The sequence below is a fragment of the Anolis carolinensis genome, chromosome 6 (genome assembly GCF_035594765.1).
Source record: "Anolis carolinensis isolate JA03-04 chromosome 6, rAnoCar3.1.pri, whole genome shotgun sequence".
NCBI classification, from domain to species: Eukaryota; Metazoa; Chordata; class Lepidosauria; order Squamata; family Dactyloidae; genus Anolis; species Anolis carolinensis.
The window spans coordinates 13,683,172-13,710,443 of NC_085846.1; the positions used below are offsets into that span (position 1 = coordinate 13,683,172).

Here is a 27,272-nt window from a genome sequence, read left to right on the forward strand (position 1 = left end):
CCATGTTGGCCATTGCTCTTTTACATATAGGACTCAGTTGACATCTAATCAAATTAGTTGAATTATAATAAGGGAATGGATTGTTGCCTTCCAGACACTGTTGGATTACACTGGCCAACACACATTTTGGTGCCTCAAATGTGAGTCCAGTTTCTGGATATATATGACCTGCTGATTCCAAAAATGGCATCAGTTTCCCCCAATCATCTCTTGTTTTTGAGGTACAGAACATACCATATACCATTCTTTATCTGCTCGCCCATTTTTTAAATTTATCGTGTCAGAAGCAAATTGAGTGTGCAGATATAATGTATTTTTAAAAAACCACAAACAGAATTAAAACTTAACATTATACTAGATTTCCTTTGACCAGAAGCCGACCACTTGGAGTGCCTCTGGTGTCATTGTGAGAAGGTCCTCCATTGTGCATGTGGCAGGGCTCAAGTTGTATTGTAGTAAGTGGTCTGTGGTTTGATCTTCTCCACACTCGCATGTCGTGGACTCCACTTTGTGACTCCATTTCTTAAGGTTAGCTCTGTATCTCATGGTACCAGAGTGTAGTCCGTTCAACCCCTTCCAAGTCGCCCAGTCTTCTATGTGCCCAGGAGGGAGTTTCTCTTCCGGTATCAGTCATGGGTTGAAGTTCCGGGTTTTTACCTACCACTTTTGGACTCTCACATGCTGTGGTGTTCCTGCGAGCATCTCTGTAGATCTTAGAAAGCTATTTCTTGATTTAAGGCGTTGGCATGCTGGCTGATATCCAAACAGAGGATGGGTCGGAGATAACAATGCTTTGGTTATTTCATTATTGGCTGCTACCGATACTTCCCAACGGATGTCAGGTGGTACAATACTGGCTAAACAGTATAATTTATCCAGTGGAGTAGGGCTCACCCATAGAAAATCATGATAACCATATCCAAGAAACTAGAGCTGATGCGGTCTATCCAATGCCATTTTCTGAATTAGTGTCCCAAACAACCTGAGGAACAGGCCTACTAGCCAAGACACCAAGATTTTATTTTTGTTGAACTGTGTTATCATTCCCATCATCACTATTGGCCATATTGGCTGAGGTTGCTGGAACATAGGATTGAACATGGTAGTCCACACTCTGGTTGCATCTCGAACAGACTACTGCAACACGCTCTACGTGGAATTGCCTTTGAAGACCGTTTGGAAGCTTTAAGTAGTCCAATGGGCCAGGTTCCTTACTGGAGCAGTGTACAGGAAGCATACAACCCTCCTGTTACGTCAGCTCCACTGACTGCCAGTCTGCTACCGAGAACAATTCAAAGTGCTGGCTTTGGCCTATAAATCCCTAAACAGTTCCTGTCCAGTTTACTTATTCAAACACATCTCCCTTTATGAGCTAGTTGGAGCATTAACATCAGCTGGGGACATCTTACTCTCGGTCTCACCGCCGTTGGAAGTGCGATTGGTGGGGACGAGAGACAGGGCCTTCTTGGTGGTGGCCCCTCGACTGTGGAACTCCATAATGAGATCAGATCGGCCCCTTCCCTCCTAGCGTTTAGCTAGCAAGTCAAGACCTGGTTACTCAAGCAAGCATTTGGCAATTGACAGAAATATGGAAAGACACCCAGGATTGATGCAATGGCCTAAATATTTTATGTTGTGTCTGTGATTGCTATCACAGTTTTAATGATTTTTATTCTATTGTTATATGTTGTTGTTTTGATATTTTATGTTTACATATGCGAGGCCATTGATTATGCTGCAAACCACTTTGAGTCCTCCCCAGGGGTGAGAAAAGTGGTATATAAATGCAATAAATAAACAAATAGTAGCCGAGCCACAGGCTTATGCCTCTAATTAACAGCTGAGGTGGCAAACCTTTTAATAACGTCAAGTGGCAGCAAGCTTACCCAATGGGAGTTCGTTGGCTAATTAAATTTCTAGGTACAAATTAAGTGTCCTTCCATTCCGCAGTTGCCGGTGTTGACCACCCCTGGCTATGCTGGTGAGGGCGGATAGGAAGGAGTCTAAAAACATCTGGAGGCTTGTGTAATTCCCACCCTGAAACTACTGGGTCACTCCCATCCCTTAGAACAGTTTGCAGCATCGAAAGATACAATTATCCTTTCCGTGGATATTTTTTTACGTCATTTCCCCCTTCTGTTTTTAACCCTGGGGAATATGACAGTGTTGTCTAATAGGAAATAGTCCCAGCACATCTGGGAGGCCACCAAAATGAAATAAATCTTTCTAATTCTATCTTTGTTGACTGAGAGCGAAGATCAGCTCTACAGCCTGATGGTGCATTTTGTGCATTTTTGGGTGGCCTTGTTGCCGTATATTGCTGGATACTTTTAAAAATATTTCCCAAATGGGCTTTTCCTAGCCTGAGTCCTCCACAACTCAATGAGCCGGAGGAGGAAAAGGAAACGACTCTCTAGCCCTGACCATTGTCTTATGCAGTTGGTCGGGCTAAACCAAAACCAAAAGCAGGGTGGGGGCAGCTTTATTTCCACTGGGAGGGGGAGTAAGTAAAAGCAAAGGGACGGAAATATTAATTAAACCCAGCACAGAGGTGTGTAGAAAGATAATTTCTTTCCTTTAAATAAAACTACATTACTCGGCTTCTTCTTTTTTCTCCCGGTTTGCACCTTAAGTGCTTTTGCAATAATATATCACCCCCTTCTGCGATTTGGTTGAGTCCAACCCGGTAACACGCTGTAACGGAGCGTTCTACCGGGTTGGACTAAACCAAAAATTACAGAGGGGGAGATCTATCTTTGTCAAGGCTCTTAAAGGGACCGTGTGCTTTTTTTCGCTGTTCCTAACCTAGAAAGTCTAGCGCAGGTTGCAAAAATAAAAAGGGGGGCATTTCCTGGTTTTCCCAGGAGGAGGGTGTGGGGTTAGAAAAGGGAAAGAGTGTGTTCCAGACACCTGGTTTCCTTGGGAGAAGAGCGGAGGGTGTTGCCTGACCTCTACCTGCTTGCCTTGGTCTTTGGGTCGGGCAGGGCTTGCAAGGAAGACGCCGAGAAATACCGAAAACAGCAGGAAGTGACAGCAAGATGAAGCAAGAAAACATCTTCCTCTTCGTCCCCAACCTCATTGGTACGTTCATTGATTGATTGGTTGGTTGGGGGATTGATGAAGACCTACTTAAATCTTGAACTCAGGACCTAGGGAATTGACTTGGACCTGCATTTGGATGCTTTTGGAGGAATAGCTGCCCTGCCTGCAAAGGGTGCATCTACACTGTAGAATGAATGCAGTTTGACCCCACTTTGACTGCCATGGCTCAAGGCTGTGGGCTCCTGGGAGTTGTAGTTTGGTGTCACACCAGCACTCTTTGGCAGAGAAGGCTCAAGACCTTATCAAACAACCATAGTGTTGACCCATGGCAGCCAAAGTGATGTCAAACTGCATTGATTCTACAGTGTAGATGCACCCAAGGGCTAGACTAGGAGAGTGAAAGGGCCGGAGGCTCCACTGGTGTCTTAGTCTGCCCACATACCCATGGCTCCTGGGAGGGAACCAGGGCATTGAATAAATTTGGTCTCATCAAGCAGGGCTGCCCTTGATTGCTGTGAGTTTTCCAGGCTGTCTGGCCATGTTCCAGAAGCATTCTCTCCTGATGTTTCGCCCATATTGTGAGGTCTGCTGGGAACTAGACAAGAGGGGTTTATATATCTGTGGAATGTGCAGGGTGGGAGAAAGAAAGAACTCTTGTCTGTTTGAGGCAAGTGTGAATGTTGCAATTAATCAACTTGATTACCATTGAATAGCCTTGTAGCTTCAAGAACTGGCTGCTTACTGCCTAGGGGAATCCTTTGTTAGGAGGTGTTATCTGCCCCTGACTGTTTCATGTCTGGAATTCCTCTGTTTTCTGAATGTTGCTCTTTATTCACTGCCCTGATTTTAGAGTTGTTTTAATACCGGTAGCCAGATTTTGTTCATGTTTATGGTTTCCTCCTTTCTGTTGAAATAGTCCACATGCTTGTGGATTTCAGTGGCTTCTCTGTATAGTCCAACAAAGTGGTTGTTAGAGTGGTCCAGCATTTCTGTGTTCTCAAATAATATGCTGTGGTCCAGGTTGGTTCCTCAAGTGCTCTGCTATGGCTGACTTCTCTGGTTGAATTAGTCTGCAGTGCCTTTCACGCTCCTTGATTCGTGTTTGGGCAATGCTGCATTTGGTGGCCCCTGTGTAGACTTGTCCACAACTGCATGGTATAGGGTACACTCCTGCAGGAATCTTCCCCCGGGCAGGAAGCAGCCAAGCTTTGAAACTGTAAGGCTATTCAGTGCTAATCAAGGTGGCCAATTGCAACATTCGCACCTGCCTCCAACAGGCAAGAGTTCTTTCTCCCACCAGGACATTATTCTACAGATATATAAACCCCACTTGCCTAGTTTCCAACAGCCCTCACAACCTCTGAGGATGCCTGCCATAGATATGGGTGAAACGTCAGGAGAGAATGCTTTTGAAACATGGCCATATAGCCCGGAAAACTCACAGCAGCCCAGTGATTCCGTCCGTGAAAGCCTTGGACAACACACAACACACACAGGGCTGTTCTTTGTAGTTCCTGTGAGTAACTAGCATATCAGGTTCTGTCTCCTTTTGCATTTGCAGGGCTGCTTTTCCAACTTTCAGCACCAGGCAGCCATCTCTCTATGGGACCCAGGACATGGGGGCTGAAGACCCCCCAAAACTATTCCGGGGATCTGGAATAATCTGGCAATATTCGGCCACCAAGAGGCATAGGGTACATCTACATTGTAGAATTAATGCAGCTCGACACTATTTAGATCAGTGCTGAAGAATCCCAAGAGTCGTAGATTGGTGGTGCACCAATGCTCTTAGAAAACTACAACTTCCATGATTCTATAGCATTGAGCCGTGGCAGTCAAAGTGGTATCAAACTGCCTTAATTCTACAGTGTGGATGCACCCTTCGCTAGAAGTATTGAACCTAAGTTTGCTATGTGATCAAGCACAAAGAATTGCCTTTGTGGGCTTCCAGTAATGATGAATTGACTTGCAGGCTCTCTTTGGGAGTTTAGCTCCACTGGACTCAGGAAGGATACTTCTATACTGCCATATAATCCAGATGATCAAAGCAGATAATCCACATTATCTGCTTTGAACTTGGTTATATGATTCTACACTTGGCATGGGCAAACTTTGGCCCTCCAGATTTCAACTACTGGCTATTAGGAATTGGGCTCGGGCTGTGGCGCAGGCTGGAGAGCAGCTGCAATGAATCACCGCAATGAATCACTCTGACCAGGAGGTCATGAGTTCGAGGCCCGCTCGGAGCCTATGTTTGTCTTGTCTTTGTTCTAGGTTAAAAGGCATTGAATGTTTGCCTATATGTGTAATGTGATCCGCCCTGAGTCCCCTTCGGGGTGAGAAGGGCGGAATATAAATGCTGTAAGTAAGTAAATAAATAAATAATTGTGGGAGTTGAAGTCCAAAACACCCAAAGGTCCAAAGTTTTCCCATGCCTTGTCTACACTACCATATAATCCAGTTCAAAGCAGATAATTTGGATTCATATGGCAACATAGAAGGGGCTACAGTACAGCTGACTGGCTGTATTCTGCACTTATAGTTTCCGTCGTCCATTGTTTAAATAGATATTATTTTAAAATCCAAAAAAATATTGATTTTGTTATCTTATATAAGCAACACCATTCTACAAAGCCATGGTATACAATGGGACTTGATCATGCACAGATTTGAATATCCGCAGGAGGTCCTGGAACCAAACCCTAACAGATACCAAGAGCCATCACAAGTTCATATTGTGCTTGTAAGAATATTCTTATTGAAGGACGGTGGAAAGTAATGTGTACACACACCTTCCTTAGTAGGCAAAATTTAAGAACAGCCTGCCTAGTAACAATGGATACACACACAAGGTCCCTCCAGGTGTTTTGGACTCCAACTCCCACCATTCCTAACAGCCTCGGGCCCTTTCCTTTTCCCCCTCAGCCGCTTAAGCGGCTGAGGGGGAAAAGGAAAGGGTCCGAGGCTGTTAGGAATGGTGGGAGTTGGAGTCCAAAACACCTGGAGGGCCCAAGTTTGCCCATGCCTGAACTAGAGGAATATAAAAGTACATTACATTTACTGTTCCCTTCACAGGTTATGCCCGCATTGTCTTCGCTTTCATCGCTTTCTATTTCATGCCAACTTCTCACCTGACGGCATCCTTCTTCTATCTGCTGAGTGGTTTCCTAGATGCCTTTGATGGCCATGCAGCCCGGGTCCTTAACCAAGGTAGGCTTGATCAATACTCCTTTCAATTTGCACCAAAAAGCTGTAAGAAGCAACATGTATGCGTTGTCTTGATAATTCAATTACGCTATGTAACACAATTTTTTTGTTCCTGGGTTATAAATGCCATTTCCTAATCGATTCTGTCGTAAAAATGTGGGGAAAGTTTATTAAAATACAAAAACTTTGTTTTTGCACATTTTTCTGACGCTTTTCAATGAACATCTCAACCAATTCAACGTACTGTAGTTTGTGACAGCCACAAAAACAAAGTTTCTGGAGTATAAAGCTACAATGTTCCCTCACTTATAGCTGAGGTTAGGTTCCAGGACCACCCACAATAAGTGAAAATCCGCGAAGTAGGAACACTATATTTTAATATTTATACATTATTTTAGTAGTTATACACTACTTTAAGTCTTTGTCAACCAATCGTGTGTTGATAAATCACCTCCTTGTCCTCCCGTTGCCGCTTGGGCTCTTTTTCTCTCCCTTCGGCTTCTCCTCCCTCCCTTCCTTAGGCTGTAAATTGTAATTTTTATGATTTATAATAGTCTTTTAGAGTTTATTGAAATACTGTGAAACAGCGAATCCACGAAAAGTGAACTGCGAAGTAGTGAGGGAACACTGTATCTCATAGAGTTTCAACCAATTTGACATAGTTTGCGGCAGCCACAAAAAGTTTCTGGAATATAACAGCTACAGTAGAGTCTCACTTATCCAAGCTAAACGGGCCGTCAGAAGCTTGGATAAGTGAATATCTTGGATAATAAGGAGGGATTAAGAAAAAGCCTATTAAACATCAAATTAGGTTATGATTTTACAAATTAATCACCAAAACTTCATGTTATACAACAAATTTGACAGAAAAAGTAGTTCAATGCGCAGTAATGTTATGTTGTAATTACTGTATTTATGAATTTAGCACCAAAATATCATGATATATTGAAAACATTGACTACAAAAATGGCTTGGATTATCCAGAGGCTTGGATAAGCGAGGCTTGGATAAGTGAGACTCTACTGTACTTCTAAAGTAAGTACTGCACAGTTAAACAGGAAATAACACTTTCAAGCCAGGAATAATGTTCAAATGTTGTTACACAGTGTTCTATGTTAACTTTTGTAGGTTTTTTAATGCTGTGAATATTGATCGGTTATCTATTCTAATGTGTTGTCGAAGGCTTTCATGGCCGGAATCGTTGAGTTGCTGTGAGTTTTCTGGGCTGTATGGCCATGTTCCAGAAGCATTTTCTCCTGACGTTTCGCCCACATGTATGGCAGGCATCCTCAGAGGTTGTGAGGTCTGTTGGAAACTAGGCAAGTGGGGTTTATATATCTGTGGAAAGTCCAGGTTGGGAGAAATAACCCATCTGTTTGAGGCAAGTGTGAATGTTGCAATTGATCACCCTGATTAGCATTAAATGGGCTTGCAGAATCAAGGCCTGGTGGCTTCCTGCCTAAGGGGAATCCTTTATTGAGAAGTGTTAGCTGGCCCTGATTGTTTAATGTCTGGAATTCCCTTGTTTTCTGAGTGTTGTTCTTTATTTACTGTCCTGATTTTAGAGCTTTTTTAAATACTGGTAGCCAGATTTTGTTCATTTTCATGGTTTCCTCCTTTCTGTTGAAATTGTCCACATGTTTGTGGATTTCAGTGGCTTCTGTGTGTAGTCTGACATGGTGGTTGTTTGAGTGGTCCAGCATTTCTGTGTTCTCAAATAACATGCTATGCACAGCATTCTATTCTATTCTAACTTTTGTAAGCCTTCTTGAGTCTCGGGCTTGGGGGAAAAAAGTGGAAAATAAACATCAAATAATTAAATATAGACATATGGTGATCTCTCATTTTTAATAATGCTGGCCAGTGCAATCCAAAAACATCTGGAGAGTGTACAGCCTGCATCCTTGCTGAACTGTTTCCTTCCTCCTCCTCCTTGGTTGGTGCCCTCCTCTGCTTCCACTTCATGGGACCTTTTCGTTCCTAATCCGTGACCTTCGTTCCAGGCACCCGCTTTGGCGCCATGCTGGACATGCTGACGGACCGCTGTGCCACCATGTGCTTGTTGGTGAACCTGGCCATGCTCTACCCTGAATCCGCCCTCTGGTTCCAGCTCAGCATGAGCCTGGATATTGCCTCCCATTGGCTCCATCTTCACAGGTAAGTAGCCCAAGATGCCCCACTGCAATTGACAGCAGGATTCATGTAGATCAGGCATGGGCAAACTGATAGGCTGTTAAGAATTGTGTGAGTTGAAATCCAAAACACCTTGAGGGCCAAAGTTTGTCCATGCCTGTACTAGATGGTATTAGACAAGCCACTCTCTCTTAGTCAACCCATCTGCAATGGTTGAGTGCTCCAAAACACCATTTTAAAAGGTTCTTCTTCTCGTCCCTTTAGCACAGTGGTAAAAGGTGGAGAGAGCCACAAGAGCATCGACTTGTCAGGGAACTCGATCCTGCGAGTCTATTACAGCTCCCGGGTGAGTGAAGTTTGCACCGTTTTGGAACTGTTCCCATCACATCTGTCAATATTCCCTCCTCCCTACCATCGACATCCTTCCCTTTTTGCTATCTCCAAAACCAAATGCTGTCACACCTTTCTATTTTGTGATCTTCTAGTCATAGCTGTGAAATTTCCTTCTCTCTTGTCTCTTGGTTGCATTTCAACACTATATTTAGTATTTGGAAACTATCCTGGAAATATGAGATACTGAGAGTGAATGATTAGCATCAATTCCTGGCCAACACACATTTTTGGTGCTTCAGCTGTTTCTGGGTATGTTTGAACTGCTAATTCCAAAAATGGCACTAGTTTCCCCCTACCTGCTCTAGTTTTTGAGATACAGAACATGCCCTATACCATTCTTCATCTGCTCATCCATAGAAAATCATGACAACCGTATCTAAGAATCTAGAGACAATGCGGTTATCCAATGTGATTGGGCCCCAAATAACCCTTGTCTTAAATGGTCTAAGCCAGTGGTTCTCAACCTGTGGCTCCCCAGATGTTTCGGCCTTCAACTCCCAGAAATCCCAACAGTTGGTGAACTGGCTGGGATTTCTGGGAACTGAGGCCAAAACACCTGGAGACCCACAGGTTGAGAACCACTGGTCTAAGCCCAAGAAACTAAAAGGCCACATGCTCACTGAAGATCCTGCCTATCTTTTGAGAAGCTTTGTTCAAAATCTCTCGGATTGTTACCAAACCCATAGGGTTCCCTTCCTAAGGAATTTCTCTCATCCCTTTCTTTATCTCCTGCAATTTCACCCAAAACTGGGGCTGAGAGTGCCTTAAAACTTTAAAACAATTGCATATAAAATGCACAAAGAAAAACTTCAATAAAGACACGCATAACTTAACATGAAGTTTTTTCTCTTTGCTCTTTTTTCCTGGCTTGTTTTTTTTTCCCTGATGTACTTCTTCTTCTTGTTCTCTCTCCCTCTTCAGCCCGTCCTCTTCATTATGTGTGCTGGTAATGAACTCTTTTACTGCATGCTGTATTTGCTGTGTTTTGGTGAAGGACCAGAAAGTAAGTATGCAGAACGACTCAGTTATATAGCACTATAATGCCACTATGATGCCACGGCTGCATCCTGTGGAATCCTGGGATGTGTAGTTTGGTGAGGCACTAACTAGAGCTCTCTGGCTGGGAATGATAAATGATTCTTGCTAAGTTACAAATCCCAGTATTTCATAGGATGTTGTTGAAGAAGTTTAAGTGGAAACATTGCACTGCAGTTGTGGCATTGAAAGAGAATGATATTATTATTATTATTATTATTATTATTATTATTATTATTATTATTATTATTATTTATACCCTGCTTTATCTCTCCCGAAGGAATCTCAAAGCTTCCTAACATGAAAGCATTAACATACAATTTAAAATATACAAATATGCAAACATTAAAAGAGAATTAAATATACAGTAAACAGTATTTAAAAATTCACAGTTAAAATCCATTAAAACATCTTGGTCTGGGAATTGATGGGGAATGACTTTCCATGCTCAACCCTCATTTTTGGTGGTTTGAGTCTCCTTTGGGAGAGAAAATAAATACTAGTACTTCTACTACTACTTCTATTATATTAATGGTTATTATTGTTATTAATTATTAATATTGTTGTTGTTAATAGTTATTTATTATTGCTATTAATGGTTAATATAGTATTAATTGCTATCATGGGCTATTAAGTGTTATTAATATTATTTATGATTAATTGTTATTTACATGTATTATTATTAATATGAGGGAGCCGCGTATGGGGGACAATGGGTTAAACCCTAGTGCTGGCTGAACTGCCGACCTGAAGGCTGGGTCGCTGACCTGAAGGTTGCCAGTTTGTGTCCGTGAGACAGGGTGAGCTTCTGTCTGTCAGCTCTAGCTTGTGGGGACATGAAAGAAGCCTCCCAGCAACACATTCGAGTGCCCCCAAGCAATATCTCTGTAGACGGCCAATTCTCTCACACCAGAAGCGACTTGCAGTATGTTCTCAAGTTGCTTCTGACACGATAAAAATTATTAATGTTATTGATGATATTATTATTGATAATATTATTGTTATTCATATGCTTTTTGCTTTCCTTTCCTTTTTGGCCTTCCAGTCTTTCACACCCATGTTGGTCTCTACCGCCTGGTGCTGTGGGTCTCTTTCCCTATCGCCATCATCAAGAGCCTCATCAGCCTCATCCACTTGGTCTCTGCCTCCTGCAACATGGCTGCTTTGGACGTTGCTGAACGTGCAAAAAGGATATAGCCCTTCCAGGCTGCAGTGTAGGGCTGGGAGCCAAACGCCCCTCATCCTTCCAAAGCAGGCATGGGCAAACTTCGGCCCTCCAGGTGTTTTGGGCTTAAGCTCCCACAATTCCTAACAGCCAGTAAGCTGGCTGGGATTTCTGGGAATTGAAGTCCAAAACACCCGGAGAGCCGAAGTTTTCCCATGCCTGTTCCAAAGGGACCGGCTGCCAACCTTCGCCTCGACAGGATGAGACCTCTTTCCTCCGATTAACCACTCCAGCTGTGCAGTTCGTGCTTGCTGTCATGATCCCTGTCTTCCCAAATGCTTTGTGGTCTGTCTGGGATGACGGGTTAGGTCCAGCCTCCTCCCCCTGACTTCCTCCATAAGCCTCATAATATTTTACATTGTTTTGGGGGAAAGTAGCTGCTGGCGAAAGATTTGCCGCAAGTTCGGGTTAAAAGGGAGGAATTTGGCCCATCGTTTTAAAAGGCAGCTAAATAGACACTTTTTAGGGGGATTTTGAAAACCTTGTACTGCTGATGTTATCCTTTGAGGGGAGCCAGATTCAGCCATGAGAGAAGTCCTTTGTTTCCCTAAACTGAGCAAGATTATTTCCCCAAGAGGGGCATATCATCCCCATACCTTTCCAACTATATCTGATAATTCATTAGCAGTTTTTCCTAACTATACAAATATACGTATTTAAAACAACGTCCTTATATGTCCTTATAAAGTACTGCTGCCTCTTTGGGATTCTCTCTGGCTGTGCGTCTCCCTTTGAGCTGATCATTCAAGTTGTCTTGGCAAAAATGTGTCAAACCTCTGCATGGCCAGAAGGAAACTGTTACTTGAAACAGCTTTCTCCCAATAATGCTTTACTTTTGGAATGTATATTACTTGCTTAGTCACTGTCAGCTGTCTTTGTTACACGACGCTATGTGGCATGGTGAGCCTAGGAAAAGCCATACTTGCGGCCTGGACGTTGAAGGGTTATTCTCTTGCACATCATTTTAAGATGACCATAGTTGGAATCGGATGTTCCTCTTTTGTCAATCATGTATTTGTATTTTTGGAGAAGGGTAGTAGAGTCTGACAATTGATAAATAATGACCATCTTGCTTACCCGGACTCCATTATATTTACTTCCATGGGAATCATTTGGCCTTCCAAATATTGTTGCTTTGCAAGTCCAGTGTCACTAATGGTAAGAGATGCTGGGAATTGCAGTCCAACAACATCTGGAGGGTTGAAGTGGAGCTTTGCTTGCCACAAAACTCTTTTAAGGGGAGAACGACTTTCCCCATACAAGATATCCCAATATCTTGAGATAACAGGAGCCTCATCTTCTGTACTTGTTTACTTCCCTTTTGTGGTCCAACTTTGTACAACATAGTTCCATTTCCCATGTGGTTTTTATCAAAGATGACTAGGTTTACTACTGGTATGGTGGCCATCTTAGACCTAACCCATTCCTTAAGATTTCCCTCATTCCCCTTTCCACACAAGCCAGATTATTGTATTTTCAGTAGGATCTGTGGGCTGGAGCCATAGAAGAGACGGAAAAGGGGTGATGACTGATGAGAAACAGCAGGTTTAGGATCTGGGCTGGGATATCCTGGGATTTGGGGGCTGCACTGAAGGAGAGCTGAGTTGCCATTCATGTATTCATATAATAAGCCAAATTATGTATTATCTTGCTGCAGAACCTCTTATACCAAAGTAGGGGTGAAGCACCTATGTTGAGCCACTGATTTTCCTTGCGTACCTACAATGTCCCACACTGTCTCCTGCAGGTTTGGGGCCAGAGTTACTTGCCAGTCCTTCCCTCGTGATGTCACCACCAACACCCTCACAACCCCAAAGTATGTGTAATTTATACATTGGTTTTTACCAGTTTTTGGTGCAATAAGAGCTTTCTCTCTCTCTCTTCTCTCTCTTGCAGAGTGGGATTCGCTATAATAAAGACCATCTGTATCACCATCTGATTACATGTCTTAATTTAGTTGCCTCTGAGGTAATGGTTTATATAAGGACTTTGAAGTATAGATGAGATAAGTGTGGGTTTGTTGTGCTCTCGCTCAAAATTGAAATGCATTCTGGATATTGCCAAGATTAACAATATCTTCTGCAGGGAGAGTCTGGTGCTCTGAGAACAATATTCAGGCTGTTTGGATCTGGTGGTGTTTTTGTTTTGTACCAGACCCGCTTGTTATTAGCACCCGTTAGAAGCACACACTTCGGATATCTGCACTACACATTACACATGTTTCAGGCAACTTTAATTGTCATGGGCCCATCCTGGGATTTTCCGTTTGATGAAGTACTGGGAAGTCTCTAATAAGAGAGCTCTGGGCCAGCAGTTCTTAACCTTATCTTTTAGTTCTCCATATCTTTTGAACCCTTGTTCTCAGATTCTCTGATCACTGATCACACATTGGGAGTTGCAATCCCAAACATGTATGAGGCCAAAGGTTGGGAATCTTTAATCCCATCTCCTTCCCTGAAACATAATTCTTTGTGATCATTTCTGCATGGATGGCAACTTTGGAGACATCAGCTTCTTCATCCTGGGATAAGAAAGTATTCCTCGATTGTGCCACTACAAAACACAGGTATATGATGGTATGCTGGAATTGATGCTCATTATGGTCTCTCCTTGTATTTATTTACATTTTAAATGAAACGCCTTATTTAAAATGCTCTGAGATTACTAAAGAAGAGTTCTAATGAACTGAGTGTTCCTTGTTGTCTCTTCCAACTCCGTGATTCTAATGAAGCCTTCCTCCTATCGTATGTATTTTTGTAATTGCAAATAATTCTTCTATCAAATCATTTCTGTTCACATTGCCTGTAATGAGGCCTCTAATTGGCATCACCCAGATCCCATTTTACCATTTGGTGAGCCAATGGTATCCACAGTTAAGGCTGACAGTTCAGAGCTGTAAAATATGAAAACCCTTGAGAATCACCTTTTCTCTTTCACCTGTGACTTAACTAGCCTGCATTCTCTATTTTGGGGATTTGCAGATCTCATGGCTAAAACATCGAATCCAATTATTTTATCTTCCATGTTCCTTCTGGCCTGCCAATTCCCAAATGACCACCAAGCCTGAGGAAGAGTTCTGAAAAACACTTGCACATTTTTGTGAAATTGTACTTTTTTTCTTCTCACGATACTGTCTAACTTAATTTAATGTTATTCTGAGGATCAGTGTTGACTATCTAGTTGTCCCTGGACAGCAGCTCCCATTCGCCCCAGCCAGCATTACCAGTGTTGAAGAATGCTAGGAGCGGTGATCCAATAATATTTGAAGGACCATGTGATTCCCGTTCCTGGTTCAGATCAAGCAGTAATGACTTCTACCTTCTGAGACTGAGTTCACGTGTAAAAACAGACACTGACTTCATGCACCTGAGTTTATTTACTCAATTCATGCATTGATACAAAAGTCGGTAGCAGTTTATAATTTGATCACATCCCGTTTCCCATTGCCACCCCCTCCCTCCATTTCTTTATACAAACTGGTATTAGGATTTATAATGGTCCGTCACACTATCCCACCAAATAAAATAAAATAAAAATCACACAAAAGGGTTCAATTGGTCCCTGGCTCAAAAAGACCTTGCCCTTTCCTGTTTTGAATAAATACACTTTAATTGTCAGCAACAAGCAAGATGGAAAGAACCGAGCAAGAAAATGAGCAGGAACAAATAGGTTACAAAACAAATACAGCAAATAAAAATGTTGGCTGAATGTTGCCCAATACTGCATATGTCATGAGAACCATAATGGTTAATGGACTGTGCTTTGTTTTTAGGATGGCATGGTTGAAATTTGGCTCTAAAGGGGAAATTAAGAGGGGATGAGGCATGTTGTGGAAGGACAGGAAACACGAGGCATTGGTTGCTCCGCCACACTGTCACATACGAAGCAAAATGGGAGCTCCACAAAGTGATGAACTAAACGACACCTCAACAAATGGGGGGAAAGGAAATAAAAAATAAAATCTCCCTCCTGTTCTCCCCCCTAAAAACCTACTTTCCCCCCTAAAATTGTATATTAAATCAAACTTTATTCTTGAGCGTCCAAAACTTTCCCCGCCCCCAAATATGAAAACATTTATCAGGCATCATGTCAAAGATATAGGTTATGTGGTTTTCATTCAATAGCTGATATGTGTAAATGTAAAATCCCTCTTCCCCCAGTGAACCAACTTTTCTCCTCAAAACGATCTCCACCGTTGTATTCGTAGAGGATCATCCTAAAGGTGCCTCCCAAATTCTACTTTTCACTGCTTTTAATGCCCCCTCTGCTCCTGTTCCCCAAACTCTGGCTGTTGGTTAAAGCACATTATGAGGATAAAATCGAAGGCAACAGATTGTTTTGTAGAATCAGAGGTTGGGGAGCAGAGCCAAGGCAGCTTTGAGGCAACGGCAAACAAAGGTCCCCTTTCTCCTGGCCTCTGAATTGAATCATGCACCCACATCTGATCCGGAGCTTGGAAAAGTCACCTTATGGGTTCCCATCATATTTTGAGGGTATTGGAGGAGTCTGGGAATTTTAGTCCCAAACTGATTGTTAGTTTTACTCACAGATGGTTTCAAGTGTGGAACAGATCCACAACTCCATGTTGACATTGTTAGTTTTACTCAAAGATGGTTTCAAGTGTGGAACAGATCCACCTTCCATGTTGACCAATAGAGAGGTCTTCTTCCTCCATTCACTGATTCCCATACACTGATCTCTAATGTCACATTTGTTGTCATTTCAAGTCATTTCTGACTTCTAGTGACCAAAAGGCAGTGATTCTCAACCTGTGGGTCTCCAGATGTTTTGGTCTTCAAATCCCAGAAATCCTAACAGCTGGCAAACTGGGTGGGATTTCTGGGAGTTATAGGCCAAAACACCTGGGGACCCACAGATTGAGAACCACTGCCATAAGACAAAACTATGATAGTTTTCTTGGCAAGATTTGTTCAGAGAGATAGTTGCCTTGTGACAAAGACTCAACTATCATTGTTGCTTAACGTGAGACCCAAATATCTACCTCTGAACTTCAGTTCTCTGTGAGATTTGTGAGATTTCAGAATGGATCCAGACCTGTCCCATCTTCTCCTAAGCTCCCAATCTGCGTCTTTATGCTATTGATGCATCCATTCTATCCCAACAGACTGAACCTCATTCCCATCCCCAAGTGACCCTCAATTCTCCCGTGACACGTTCAAACATCTCTTCCCTCGACTCCCAAATATTCCACCCGTTTCTGACCCTCCGTGTTGAATCTTGCACCGTCACTCGCTGTCTCAACTCTCTCTCCCATTCCATGTTTCCGATTTCCCTCCCCCCTCCCCATATACCCCTTACCTTTCCCTGCCCACCCCCAAATATAAGCATATAAAAACATGCAGATTAGAATACTTGCATTTCAACATCAAAATACAACAGGCCACCCCCGGCCATCCCCCATCCACCTCCTAGAGATTAAGCCTCCCCAGGACAGGGGATGGTGGAAATATACAAAAATTGCCCTTCCTTTTATATTGGCTTTCTCCAACCGGGCACCTTCCAGGTGAGCAACAAAACTAGAAGTCCCACTTGGAAGGTGTCCTACTGTGGGAAGCCGTTTGTGACGCCATGCATCCATCAAAGGAAAGGCAATCTTGATTTTTCCATTTTGGAGGGACGGTCGAGGGATGGTCAGAGGTTATTAATAATCCGTGCAGATGAAGAGGGAGAGGAGTTTTATGGACACCCGTCTCCCGGCATAAAGCTCTGTGTCCTCTCCCAAGCACAGAGTTTAGAGGAGTACGCCGTGAGATCGCCCCACCCACCAACCCGAACCCCAGTTGTGTTAACAGTCTGCGAAGGAAAAAGAAATAAATTAAAAGTCACATTGTGCCGGGTGAAAATTCGTGTCTGACACACACACAATTCTTTGCTGGTGCCCTTCCCCTTCCCCGCCCCAATTGTTTCTGTCCATTAGTAGCATACGTGGTTGTTCGACTGGCCCTTTGGAAATATTTTTGTCGTCGTTTGGTATGGAGTGTATGCTTTCGGGTATATTCCTCCATCCGCGACACTTCTCTCCCAGTGCCCTTTCCCATCCTGTTATCCTGTTTACAAATAGACTGGTCCCTTTGTTGCTATTTTCCATTCTTCTCTCAAAAGGAGATGCTCTTAGCTCTATGACTTGGTCCAAATTGCATTCGGAAGACCAAAGGCATGCATGTCTGTCTGACTCCATCCACCTTCTTCATCTCCTCATCAGTTCCTCTCTTGTTCTCTCACTCCTGTGGGTGTTTGTAGCCTTTGATGCCTTTCTTTTGCTCCATTCTTGTGGCTTGGCATCCCATGCCTCATTCAAAATTGGCTTCTGAATTTCAGATCACATTCAGCAGCTTTGGTGGCCCTATGCTAAGTATGGTCTTTTGTTGTGTTCTGTCAGCCCAAGGAAATGTGGCCTTATGGATCCCTGTCTAGTCTTTCCTTACTCTTGTTGTTTCCAAGGCGTTGGTGGCAACAATGATTGCAGGATTCTGGGAACTATTATCCTACAAACCCCTAATATCTTCATACATATACATGGCAGTACTCTCTTTCTGTCACACTTTCACAATGCATATTACATACACACTGTGGATGGCTTTCTAGCTTTTATGTCTTCTAATTCAGACCTTCTTTGGTCTCTGCCTTATTTTCGATTTGCTAATTCAGGGATGAAAAGCTGCAGCCATTCAACATTTCTGTTGGACTACAATTCCCATCAGTCTGAGCTTAGTATAGTCAATAGTCAAGGACAAAAGGAGTTGAAGTTCAACAACACTTGGACTGCCACAGTTGTCCACTCCGGCTCTCATTCTTAGAGATTTGAGTCAAGAGTAGTTCTATTTAAATAGATGGATGTGAATCAGGAAAAGCAAAATTGATTTTCAGTGGTTTTGTGCTACGTATGACTCCCTCCAGACGCAACACATAATTGGCACAAAGTATTCTGCTCTCCATCTGGTTGATTTCAATATATTCACTGTATTTTCTGCCTTTCAAATATGACCCTATGCTAAAAGGAACAGAGTCAGGAAATAAATTAATACATAAATGTATATATACTAAAAATTTAAAAGTTGCAGTATATCTACCAAACAGTCATGTGGTCTCTGGGTGGTGCAAGCAAGAGCCGTTTTTATTCATGGATGTGTTTGTCTGGTGGGAAGAACTAGAAGACCAAAGGAAAGTTGTGCCAATGGACCTTGTTTTATTGAAGATTTATTTTTATCTATAATGATATAAATAGATCGATCTTCCTTCAGTTAAAGGTTCATTCCCAACAGACCTTCACATCTATTGCTGGAAAATAGTATTTATAATATAGGAGATATTGACTGCTTGATAGATCTAGAATGTCTATTTAACATGTATTTAGTATATATACACACATAATTAATTACTTCCTCACTCTGTTTGCTATTTACTAGTCTTCTGGCTTCCTTCCTTCTCTGTGCTAAAACAAACCAAAGCTGTGTTTCTAAAGTTAACCAGCTAAACCAGGCATGGGCAAAATTTGGCCTTCCAGGTGTTTTGGACTCCAACTCCCACCATTCCTAACAGCCTCAGGCCCCTTCCTTTTCCCCCTCAGCCGCTTAAGCGGCTGAGGGGGAAAAGGAAGGGGCCTGAGGCTGTTAGGAATGGTGGGAGTTGGAGTCCAAAACACTGGGATGGCCAAAATTTGCCTATGCCTGAGCTAAACCAAGTAAAAGCTATAACCTGGTAATCGTGTGGCTCTCCAGATGTTGTTGGACCAAAAGCCCCAACAACGCACAATAAGAATGATGGGAATCGCAGTGTGACAACAGTGCCACATTATTCCCATTTCTCTTGGACACCATCCCAACAGCATCTACAGTGTCTTTTCACTGCTCCCTGGTTGTCCCTTTGATTCCTGAATTCCTTCCATGCCAACGTCCTATCAGCCTCAAACTTTCCATTCCCAAACATTATCCTCAGTTGAGATCCATCTTTTCTTATATTTGGAGGATTGTCAAAATACATAACTTGCATTTATAAACCCATATCAGCATCCTTTGCCCTGTCTGTTGACAAATTCAATGCAAATCAAATGGCCCTGCTTTTCCAGTTGTAGCTGCTCCCTCAATCCAGTTCCCTCTATGCACACTATCTCTTGAATAGTTTCTCAACTTTCTCTGTTTGGACTCTAGTGCATCTCTTCCATCATTTCAATGTCTTCCAGTTGTCTGTTCTTCTGTGTGAATCCCATTCTGATTTTCTCTCTCTCCTCTTTTGGCTTTTTTCTTGAGCTTCTTCCCACGCCAGCTTGCTCCCTTTTTGGCACTTGTCCCTTTGAGCTGAGAGTAATGCCACCTTTTCTCAAAACTCTTCACCACTCTACCAATAGACCTCACAACCTCTGAGGATGCCTGCCATAGATGTAGGCGAAACTTCAGGAGAGAATGCTTCTGGAACATGGCCATCCAGCACGAAAAACTCACAGCAGCCCAATAAGTTTCCTTCTTTCCTAGTCTCTCGGGTTAATTCCTTCGGTCTTCCATATTTGTTGCCTCCTATATAAGCCCACTTCCTTGCTGCAACTTCTCCCAGTTCCATTTGTTTACCTAATTTAATCCGTTGACATTGATTTCATTGCTGTCTTCAATCATATTCCTTTTAGCCTTCTTTTCAGCCAATAACATATACTTCGTGTCATTCCTTTTCTACCAATGGATTTGGCAAGAGATTTGGTAGTACAAGCCATCCCTCATGGTCCTTAAATGTATGTCACCAACTCTACTTTGGCCACACCACCTTGTTATGAACACCTCCTGCTACACAATACTTTGCTACAAACTCCCACTCCACCATATCCAGCTCACGTCCCGACCAATGGCACCGGCTCCCTCGGTCCTTTCTCATCCTATTTGGTGTCTTTTGTAAACACGACTGACGAGGGCAAGAGACGTAAGAAGTGTTTTTTCCTCTCTTCTTGCGCTGGTTCTGTTCATAATATTTCTTGCCAGCAAACATGTAAACATGCTCCCCCGCCTCCTTGGTAGAGGATTGGGGAAAAGAGCTTTTGTATTTTTCTCCGGCAGCTTCTTGTAAACATGGAATATCGAAAGAGTTTTATTTGCTGTCGAAATTTGGCAGTGGATGGAAGATGGGCGGATGGGTCATTGGTGGAATAGGCGGCGGGATGGATGGAAGAAAAAAATGAGAGAAAGAAAGAGAGAGAACGTAGAAAGATAGGGTCGATTCCCCCTCCTACCCATTCTCAAAAATCCGATCTTTCCTTTCTGCTCATTGTGGGTGTTCAAAGTTGGGAGGAGGAAATGACGAGATGTTGCCTTTCTCAGCCTGCTGACCTTGTGTCCCCATTTCTTCGTTTCTCTCTCTTTCTGCCTCTCTCTGTCCCTCTGTGGTCTCCATCCTTGTGCTCCTTTGCATGGTTGAGGGAGGGACGGGGTCATGGGATGGGATGGGATGGATGGACTGTAGTCATGCTGGCTCCCAGCTCCAAAGATGGAACATGTCGGTGGTGGGGAGGAAGCGCCAGCCAAATGCCGCATTCACTGGAACACTGGGAGGGAGGAAGAAAGGTCCAGGGTGAACGGGGTCAAGGGCGGGGAAGAAGAACATGGGGAAGGAGGGAGGACAGAAAAAGGAACATTTCAATAACCTGGAAAGAAACATGTGGAGGAACACCTTCACACATGCCCCAATTCAACGTCTCCACATCGGGCTTCCACTGGAATCTGGGGCATGTGGGAACAGGTTATTTGGGGGAAACAGCATGGAGGTTGATCAGGGAAGGGTCTGGGGAAATACCTCTTCAGCCTAATGTCGGAAAAATTAAGAATGAGAAATGCTTCTGAGAAGAAGCTGCTAGTTATGAAGATGGACTACTACACAGGTCTAGGGTCAATGATCAGGTTGGCAGCTGTAGGCCAAGCTAACCCTACAAGAAGCACGCCATAATGTTGAACTCAAAGGAACAGCTATGATGAAGGGAAGAGCATTCTAGGGCCCCTTCTACACTGCCATATAATCCAGATTATCAAAGCAGATAATCCACATTATCTAATTTGAACTGGATTATATGAGTCTACACTGCCCTAGGAGCCCCCTGTGGTACAGCGGGTTAAACCACTGAGCTGCTGAACTTGCTGACTGATAGGTCAGTGGTAGAATCCGGGGAGCGAGTTGAGCTCCCACTGTTAGCCCCAGCTTCTGCCAATCTAGTACAGTAGAGTCTCACTTATCCAACACAAATGGGCCGGCAGAATGTTGGATAAGCGAATATGTTGGATAATAAGGAGGGATTAAGGAAAAGCCTATTAAACATCAAATTAGGTTATGATTTTACAAATTAAGCACCAAAACATCATGTTATACAACAAATTTGACAGAAAAAGTAGTTCAATACACAGTAATGCTATGTAGTAATTACTGTATTTACGAATTTAGCACCAAAATATCACAATGTATTGAAAACATTGACTACAAAAATGCGTTGGATATCCAGAACGTTGGATAAGTGAGTGTTGGATAAGTGAGACTCTACTGTAATTCGAAAACATGCATGGGGAGCTGGAACTGACAGGGGGAGCTCATCCTCACTCTCCCCATTTTCGAATTGGCAACCGTCAGGTCAGTAACCCAACCTTCAAGTCAGCAGTCCTGCTGGCACAAGGGTTTAACCCATTGCGCCACGGGGGGCTCCTTCTTTGGTTTAGAAATGGAGATGAGAACCACCCTCCAGAGTCGAACACAACTAGACTTAATGTTGGGGAAAATCTTTACCTTTACTACACTGCCATATAATTCAGTTCAAAGCAGATAACCTGGATTTTATATGGTAGTGTAGAAGGGGCCTCGGTGGAAAATAACTAAAAACAAAAAGTCTAGAAAAAGAGGTAGATGTAAGCAGTTCACCTTCATGAACAGCTAGAACACCTTCATGAGAAGGTCAGGAAAAAATAGGGATGATGTTATGATGACGACAACTGTTGTGTTATTTAATGTAGGGAAAGCATAGGGTTTCCTCACTCGTTGGAATCTAGGGATTGAGATTTGATCACCCCATCTCAAAAAAAAAAAAAACCCTTTGTAAGTGTAAAAAAATATGCCAAAGGGCAAGAAAGGTATTTTTAGATTTGAATGCACGTCTCAGATTGCATTCTTCTTTTGTGCTAGTCAAGGGGTTTTTAACCGAAATGAACGTGGATCCTGGTCGTCCTGTCAAGCTTTGGTGCCCTAGATACTCACCTCCAAAGTTGATGGCACAAGAGGCCACAATGATTAGCACACCGCCGACCAGCGCAACCACACTCAGCAGCTTCGCTACCCGTCCCAGGCGCCGAGCGCCATCAATGTCTCCTTGCTGGAAGCTGTTGCGGGACTGACAGAAAGGAGGCAAAAAGAGAAAAAAAGTGGGAGCATCAGGTCATCAGGTCATTGCTTTTTAGGAGCAATAGGGAGAATACAAAGGGATAAGAAAAAAAATCTGCCTTCATCAACACAGGGAAGAAATTGGCAACAGACAGATAGAAACATTTCAATAAATATTCAAAAAGTGTTATTCAGTCAACAAAAGTTCTGGGGTTTGTTATAACCCCCGCCATATATCTATATATCTATATCTATATCTGTTTTGGACAGCATAGGGAAGTGTTAACACTCCTGTGACATCAATTTTGCTGTCTGTGCCCCTGTTCAGAAGATTTCACCTCATTTTCTGTCCCTGTGATAATTGGATTTTGAAAAATTTAGCTTGTTGTGGAAACAAAAATTGGGGATAAAGTTTCAGAGGAGACACCTTTTCCCCACAATAATAACTCTTTCCGGAGTAAATTTCCCTTCCTAGGGGAAGATTTGGCTCCCCTCTCGTTCTCTCACTCCCATTCTTAACAGTGAGTCGTTTGTAAGTCGGATGTTTGTAACTCGGGGACTGCTTGCATATACTATAAACAAATAAGCAAGACAGTTCAGGGAAGGTGTAGCTTAGCATGGAAGTTCAACAGGAAAAAGTCCAGGGTATAAACCCCTAAAGCTTGTGAAAGTTACTTTTTGGAGTTATAGTATTTGTTGTTGGTCATGTGGGTTCTGCGTCCCAAATTAGTTCCAGGTCCATTGTTGGTGGAGTTCAGAGTGCTCTTAGATTGCAGGTGAACTATACATCCCAGTCCCTACAGCTCCTATAAATCATGGTGAATTCTCCCCAAACCTCTCTGGTATGTTCAGTTGTGGATCAATTCCTCTGTTTGCTGTATGCCATAGAAAAGAATAAGAAAGGGTTATGGGAGAGGCAGTGGGCGGGGTCATGCAAATTGCACAACAATTGAGAGAGTAAGGAACACTGGGATGTCTGTGGTGGAGGAAACACAGAAAATCTAGGCAGAAATTATCCCCGTATGAAAGCCTTCACTTGGGTGTTGGGCAGTATGGTGTTTGTGGACCTCTTGGACATGTTCATAGCGCTCGCTATAACCTGCAATGTCATTGGAAGGGAGGGTCTTTGGTGTCTCCTGAGAAGAGGGAGCTATAGTTGTTTGTAAAGGAAGGAGCTTGCCTGTGTAAGTGTACACCCCAGCCACACATACATATTTTCACTTTTATTATGTGTATAGATAGATATATAGATGTGGATTTGTTTTTGGGATTTGTGGGGAGGTTGGTTATTTTGGTCTTTATTCAGCTTTTCATGGCATTGAATGTTTGCCGATATCTGTTTTAAACCGCCCTGAGTCCCCTCTGAGCAGCATAGAAATAAAGAGTTGTTGTTGTTGTTGTTGATCTCTTCCATGCCCACTGGGAGAATTTGAGAGTTGGAGTCCTGCACATTAGTAACTCCAAGCTTTACAATTTCCAGCATATATAGGCTCCTTCTACATAGCTGAATAAAATCCAGATTATCTGCTTTGAACTGGATTATGTGGCAGTGTAGACTCAGATAATCCAGTTCAAAGCACATAATGTATTTTATCTGCCTTGATATTCTGGATTATATGGCAGTGTAGAAGAGCCCTTAGTTTACAGAATCAGAGACATCAAGTGATGTGGAATTTTTAAACTTGGGTGTGCTTGTCTCTTTATTTATTATACCCCTTCTGTCTCCAAAATAAAATAAAATTTTGCTTTCAAGACCTGCAATAAACACAGCCTTGCCTTGCAAAGATCAAAGCACCAGATGATATTCACAGAAGGAAACCAGAACATGTGTAGCTAAACAGCTAAACAACATTAGCATGTGGTCAAGATGGCAAGAGTGGGTGCCTGTCCTCTCTTTCACCTGGACTCTTGTTCTCCATGTGCTTTGTACTTACCATGACAGAGTACACAAAGGCCACAATGTTGATGGGCCAGATGGGGCAGAAGCAGGAGAGGGCAGCAATGAATATGTAGTCTCTGGGTTTATCCCCGGCCTCACCGGCCGCGGATCCTGTTGCTGAAGCCTGCCGGCTCAGGCTGGCCCTCGGAGACCCAGCGTGTCCCGCTAGGTGTACTTGAGACCCAGACAAGCTGCCCCTCGCCGCAACCCTTGGACCACCGTTGAGGCTGTTCTGGGGCTTCAGGTCATTCAGCGATGCGGATTTGGAGCGGGTTGGAGGGCGGGTGGGTGTCGCCGGGGTGGTCCCCAACTCCTCGGCCGAACCAGCTCTGATGCCGGGAGGATCTCCATTCTCCTGCGGACCCTCAACCGTCTCTTCCTCGATGGTCACCGTCACCATCACAGGAGATGCAGGGATCTCTGGGGCCTTGGGGCTCTGAGGTTGGGGCTGTGGCTCATCCTGCTGTTTCGCCAGCTCTGGTTCTGGTTCTGGTTTGGGCTCCGGCTCCATCTCCTTAGCCTTGTCTTGCTCCGGCTCCTTCCCTGGCTCTTCCGGCTCCTTGGCCGTTCCAGGAGGAGCCTCACTCTTCTCAGCGTCGTCCGACATCACGGGTAGATCCACCTGGATTAAGGAGATGGAGAGGAAGCGTGTGATGAATGTCGAGAGAGCTGCCAAGCCTTCTCCCCGCTTGACTTGGAATGGAGCAAACTGTAGAAACTCTCCTAGGAAAATGGGAAGCTGTAATGAATTTCATGGTACCACCTTCCAGGAGACTCCTTCAGAAATCCTGTTTAGGTTCTAGAGCAGGGATTCAACTCCTCCAGGTGATTTTGGACTTCAGCTCCCAGAAGTCTCAATTGGCTTGGGAAATGATCAAGGATTCTGGGAGCTGTAGTCCAAAATACTGGGAAGACCAGAGTTTGGGAAACACTATTCTAGAGCAGGCATGGGCAAACTTTGGCCCTCCGGGTGTTTTGGACTTCAACTCCCACAATTCCTAACAGCCGGTAGGCTGTTAGGAATTGTGGGAGTTGAAGTCCAAAACACCCGGAGGGCCAAAGTTTGCCCATGCCCATTCTAGACTGAGAGATCTTAAACCCATCTGGGGAACCTCAGGATCCATAACTGCATCCGGACTTTGGTGGCCGATGGAGTTTCCTTTCTCATGATGGTTTAAGTGGTTTTCTTGCTTTTTGTGTCTCCTGTTCCCTGTTCTAAATTATTGAAATATCTCTAATTACTGACAGTAATTTGTATATTGCTATATTTATATACAGTAAATATTTATATAAATATTTATATAGGTAAAGGTAAAGGTTTTCCCCTGACATTAAGTCTAGCCATGTCTGACTCTGGGGGTTGGTGCTCATCTCCATTTCTAAGCCGAAGAGCCGGCATTGTCTGTAGACACCTCCAAGGTCATGTGGCCAGCATGACTGCATGGAGTGCCGTTACCTTCCCACCAGAGCGGTACCTATTGATCTACTCATATTTGCATGTTTTTTAACTACTAGGTTGGCAGAAGCTGGGTATATCTGTATTTTATTTTAAGTGAACTAGACGTATGTTGTATGTTGTGTTTGTACTGTCTGTTCTTGATAAGGCCAACTGGCTAATCAATAAATTGTTGTTGTTGTTGTTGTTGTTGATCTACTCTACTGCTACGTTGGCAGAAGCTGGGGCTAACAGCGGAAGCTCACCCCATTTCCCGGATTCGAACCACTGATCTTTTGGTCAGCAAGTTCAGCAGCTCAGTGGTTTAACTGGGGGCTCCAAATATTTATATATTTAGACAAAATATATTGGCGTCCTTAGGCACACCCACCACTAAAACACCTCTCCAGGCCTCACTTTCAGAAATTTTATGAAATTCAATCCAGCCCTTTGGTTAAAGGAGGGTCCTCATCATTACTCCGAGAGCCAACATGGTGCATTGGTTAGAGTATAGGATTAGGACTTTGGGTTCAAATTCCCACTTGGCTGTGGAAACCCACTGGGAAACCACATGCTTGAAGCCTCAGAAGAAGGCAATGAAAATCTCCTCTGAACAAATCTTGCCATGAAAACCCCATAATAGATTTGCTGTAAAACATAAACAACTCAAAGGCGCACAAGACAGACGCATCCTCAGCCTGGATTAGAAGGACAGAGGTGGAAGTGATTAGCAACGGCTGTGGAAATTGGTTTCATTTCATATTAGAGATTAGCAAATACTATTGTGATCGAGGTGACCTCCCCTCCAGGACTTTGTAAAAGATAGTTCAAAAATCAAGACTTTATGTTCTATATTCCATATATTTATAGTAGAAGGTGATTGGGACTTTTTACTGGAGTTTACTGTGGATTATCCCTGCACTCTGAGGCAAGAGATAACAACTTCATGGATTGTGAAATCATGTTGCTTGAACCCCACTTCTATGTTGAATTCCCCAGATGTTGTGAACTTCGTTCTGATCAAATGTTTCCTATTACTTATATCGATTGTTTATATCATTCATGATTCCCCTTTATGCAATGTCACCCACCTTTATGGATTCTCCTTTTCTTGAAAGCTGCCTATCTGCCTATATGTATTTATACTCTTTGGGATCCCCGGAAAATATGTGTTTTTCCCAGCTGGGTTTATATTCCAACTTTATTTTTAATTTTCATTTTATCCCATATAATTGGCAGATCATGAAATCAAATGGGAAATATTATGACCCCAACCTGAACTCTAGCCCCATGACTCAGACCTCCCTTCCCAAAAACAAAAGGATAATCTGCCACAGTTTAATCCCATCTCATTCCGATCGCATGGACAATATAGGGCGAGTCACCAAGCTCCTAAAGGTGACTCGCCCCCAAGGCAAACATTGTCACATCTCAGGCCAGGACGCCGCAGGAAGGCACCCTGTGGGGCCGTCAATGATGGCTCATCACCACCCATCACCACTTCCTGT

The 27,272-nt window shown here is 43.3% G+C and overlaps 2 protein-coding genes across 5 annotated transcripts in view; one reads left to right on the forward strand and one right to left on the reverse strand.

Moving 5' to 3' along the window:
• Nucleotides 1-2,761: 2,761 nt before the first annotated feature.
• On the forward strand, nt 2,762-12,969 carry cdipt (CDP-diacylglycerol--inositol 3-phosphatidyltransferase). Its single transcript, XM_003224994.4, has 6 exons — nt 2,762-3,081; nt 6,118-6,252; nt 8,253-8,406; nt 8,647-8,728; nt 9,697-9,778; nt 10,856-12,969. Exons 1-6 carry the CDS (start codon nt 3,039-3,041, stop codon nt 11,005-11,007), a joined length of 648 nt encoding a protein of 215 aa, XP_003225042.1. The 5' UTR covers nt 2,762-3,038; the 3' UTR covers nt 11,008-12,969.
• Nucleotides 12,970-14,392: 1,423 nt separating this feature from the next.
• Nucleotides 14,393-27,272, reverse strand: part of prrt2 (proline rich transmembrane protein 2) — a 29,432-nt gene continuing 16,552 nt past the window's right edge. For 3 of the 4 annotated variants that reach the window (XM_062957140.1, XM_062957138.1, XM_062957137.1), the window contains exons 2-4: nt 24,325-24,951; nt 22,268-22,400; nt 14,393-20,579 (exon numbers count right to left, since the gene is read on the reverse strand). In XM_062957140.1, the coding sequence (XP_062813210.1) occupies nt 20,569-20,579; nt 22,268-22,400; nt 24,325-24,936 (756 nt within the window). In that variant the 5' untranslated portion in view covers nt 24,937-24,951 and the 3' untranslated portion in view covers nt 14,393-20,568. Of the gene's footprint in view, nt 20,580-22,267; nt 22,401-24,324; nt 25,053-27,272 lie in introns of all 4 variants that reach the window. The other variant, XM_062957139.1, reaches the window with a different exon arrangement.

Bases quoted from the DNA above. Each gene is read 5' to 3' on its own strand.
- cdipt (XM_003224994.4), top strand. From the start codon at position 3,039: ATGAAGCAAGAAAACATCTTCCTCTTCGTCCCCAACCTCATTG. The intron at 8,407-8,646 runs GTAAGTAGCCCA...TCGTCCCTTTAG, and splicing joins CATTGGCTCCATCTTCACAG to CACAGTGGTAAAAGGTGGAG. The intron at 9,779-10,855 runs GTAAGTATGCAG...TTGGCCTTCCAG, and splicing joins TTTTGGTGAAGGACCAGAAA to TCTTTCACACCCATGTTGGT.